General features: G+C 60.2%; 1 protein-coding gene across 1 annotated transcript; it reads right to left on the reverse strand.

Annotated features, from left to right (window-relative positions):
• Window positions 1-9: 9 nt before the first annotated feature.
• LOC111650305 (uncharacterized) lies at window positions 10-2192 on the reverse strand. The gene is made up of 2 exons (XM_023400183.2): window positions 1892-2192; window positions 10-1647 (listed from the first exon to the last, which is right to left on the reverse strand). The coding sequence occupies exons 1-2, from the start codon at window positions 2016-2018 to the stop codon at window positions 440-442; spliced, it is 1335 nt and encodes a 444-aa protein (XP_023255951.1). The 5' UTR covers window positions 2019-2192; the 3' UTR covers window positions 10-439.
• Between the last annotated feature and the right edge of the window lie 538 nt (window positions 2193-2730).

The following is a 2730-nucleotide window of genomic DNA, read 5'->3' on the forward strand; positions in this document are numbered from 1 at the left end:
CCACCTGTCCACCTGCCCACCTGTCCACCTGTCCACCTGCCCACCTCAGTGGAGACAGGAACATTCAGAGTCACGACAGAGAAGCTTTGTAATAAACAGCCTGTAAGAGTTCAGAGCACCGTGATGATCAGGAGGTAAACCACCGGCTGGTCCAGGATCAGACCTGAACCCGGGCAGGAAGTCTTTCATCCACCCCCCCACACCCTCCTCCTCCACAGTCCTGCAGTGGACCCTGATGTCCACGTGCACCTTCAGACCTGGACTAAAGTCCTCTGAACACCTGGAAACCCCTGCCACTCCTTCTTCTTCGGGGCTTCAGCTAAAATCGCCGTCAGTGAGACGTCACATGGAAACGTCACTCTGACGCTTTCCGGTTGACGGTTCAAATCCTCCGCAGCAGCCTCGCCGGCCAAAAGGAACTGGAGCTCGCGCTGCTGTTTTAGACGCCGGGTGCGTTCAGGGCCAGGGAGTAGGCGGCCATCATCTGCGCTCGCAGCTGCTGCTTGACGTGCACGCGCCCGTGCCTCTTCCTTTCGTCGCTGCGCGCGAACCGCTTGCCGCACACGTCGCACGAGAAGGGCTTCTCTCCGGTGTGCGTGCGCGTGTGCGTGGTCAGGTGGTCGCTGCGGCTGAAGCTGCGTGCGCAGATGGTGCACTGGAAGGGCTTCTGGCCCGTGTGGATGCGCACGTGCCTGTTCAGCTCATCCGAGCGCGAGAAGCGGCGCTCGCAGCCCTGCACGGAGCACGGGAACGGCTTCACCTTCAGGCCGTTCTTGGCGGGAGCTCTCCTGCCCCCGCGGGACAGTTTGGGGGCTCCGGCCGCGTGCCCGTTACTGATGTTGACTATCGGGAACGCGCCCTGCAGGAGGGAGGAGAGGAGATGGGCATCCAGGGTGGAGGGGAGGGGGGCGGGGGAAAAGTGGAGGTCGCTCCCGCTCTGCACGAGCTCCGTCTTGACTACCGGTCTGCTGATGACGTAGCTGCTAGAATCTCCCCCGGTAACCTGGGCAGCCGGTAAGCTCTTCAGCCACTCCTCCAGCCCCAGCGGCTCCTGCTTCACCTCACAGCCGGGCTTCAGCTCGCCCTGGCCGGCCTCGGAGCTCAGCAGAGACTCGATGAAATCAGCCACATCCACCTGTTGCTCCAGAGCCGACAGCGGGAGGAGAGAGTCGGCGCTGGCCGGGAACAGAGCATCGTTCCCGCTCATGGAAGACTGTCCGCAGCCGCTGCTGCAGCTGGAAGTCACGAACTCGCTCTTCACCACCACCGGTTGTGAGATGGAGGCGGGAGGCAGCTGCTGGGCTGCGGCCAGGGGAGGGACGCTCATGTCAGGGCCGGGAGCTGGAGCGAAGAGCTGGGGCGAAGGAGAGGCAGTGGCCGCGGAGGGCGCCGCAGAGGATGGGCTGGACTCGCGGAGAGAGCCGGCGTCGCCCTGCTGCTCCATGTCGGTGCAGATCCCGACGATCTCGGTGATCATGTTGAGGATCGCGTCCGCGGTGCTGCTCAGCCCCGCTGCCGCAAGTGACGGCTCCGGCTCCGGGAAGAAGCTGCCGCTGTAGCCGAGGGAGGGCGAGAGCGTGTCCGAGGAGCAGTCGCTGAAGTCGGAGAAGAAGTCTGAGTCAGAGGCGTCAGTTCCCGGAGAGAAAACTGGAGAGAGAGAGGAGGGAGGAGGGGGGAGGGAGGAGGGAGGAGGGGGTGTTATTGTCATTGCATAATATGAGCTCAGTGGGCAGCTGAGCAGCCTACACAGAAAAATCAATCACCGATCAGTAGGCTATAACTGGTTGATTGTAGCTATGGCAACAGATGGATATTTGACCAATCAATAAATGAAACACTGAACATATAAGTTATTGTTTTTGATTTGTTATTGATGAACACACACACACACCTTGGCAAAAAGGTGACCCCACGTCAGAGTCGGTCCCGTCGCTGGGGCTCGAGCCCACACTGTCCACCCACGCGCTGCACGCGTCCTCAAACTCCGACATGAAGCTGTCCTCGCGCTCCAGAAGCATTGCGTGAAAAAGTGTCTGCAGGTTTATTGCGTGTGAAAGAGTGGCGCGAAAAGAGCCTGACTGATTACAGAGTCAGGCTGGATAAAGTGGCGGTATCGGGGATTCCCTGTGGCCGGTGTTAATCCGTTAGCGGAGCCGCCGGTGATGTTCCGTTAGTCGGTGAAGCTGAAGATGCTGAGCTCCTTGTACCCGCCGCCCGTTTTATACTCTCCGTCTCCTAGGTAACTCCCGGCAAGGCCTGATTGGTCGGAGCCGGCGCGAGGGATTCCCCCCGCCGCGCCGCTTCGCAGCTGCCCAAACATGGACTGCTTCCGGTTGTGACGGCGGGTATCCCCATACCATAAAAGGACAGGCGGGAAAACAACGTAGAGGAGAGAGGGGTTTCCTCCACTGCGGCAAGAGAGAGAGATTATACAACCAGGGGGGAGGGAGGGAGGGGAGGAGGGAATCTGATGGGAGTCTGATGGAGGGATGGAGAGAGTCTGATGGAGGGATAGAGGGAGTCTGATGGAGGGATGGAGAGATGGAGTCTAATGGAGGGAGTCTGATGGAGGGATGGAGGGAGTCTGATGGAGGGATAGAGGGAGTCTGATGGAGGGAGTCTGATGGAGGGATGGAGGGAGTCTGATGGAGGGATGGAGGGAGTCTGATGGAGGGATGGAGGGAGTCTGATGGAGGGAGTCTGGTGGAGGTCTGATGGAGGGAGTCTGAT

Source organism: Seriola lalandi, unplaced genomic scaffold, assembly GCF_002814215.2.
Source record: "Seriola lalandi dorsalis isolate HSWRI2012SDOR001 ecotype SW California unplaced genomic scaffold, Sedor1 jcf7180002052203, whole genome shotgun sequence".
In the NCBI taxonomy this organism is placed as follows: Eukaryota; Metazoa; Chordata; class Actinopteri; order Carangiformes; family Carangidae; genus Seriola; species Seriola lalandi.

Excerpts from the sequence above, each read along its gene's own strand:
- LOC111650305 (XM_023400183.2), bottom strand. The coding sequence starts at position 2,018 with ATGCTTCTGGAGCGCGAGGACAGCTTCATGTCGGAGTTTGAGGACGCG. Across the intron at positions 1,648-1,891 it reads GGGGTCACCTTTTTGCCAAG|TTTTCTCTCCGGGAACTGAC; the intron begins GTGTGTGTGTGT and ends CTCTCTCTCCAG.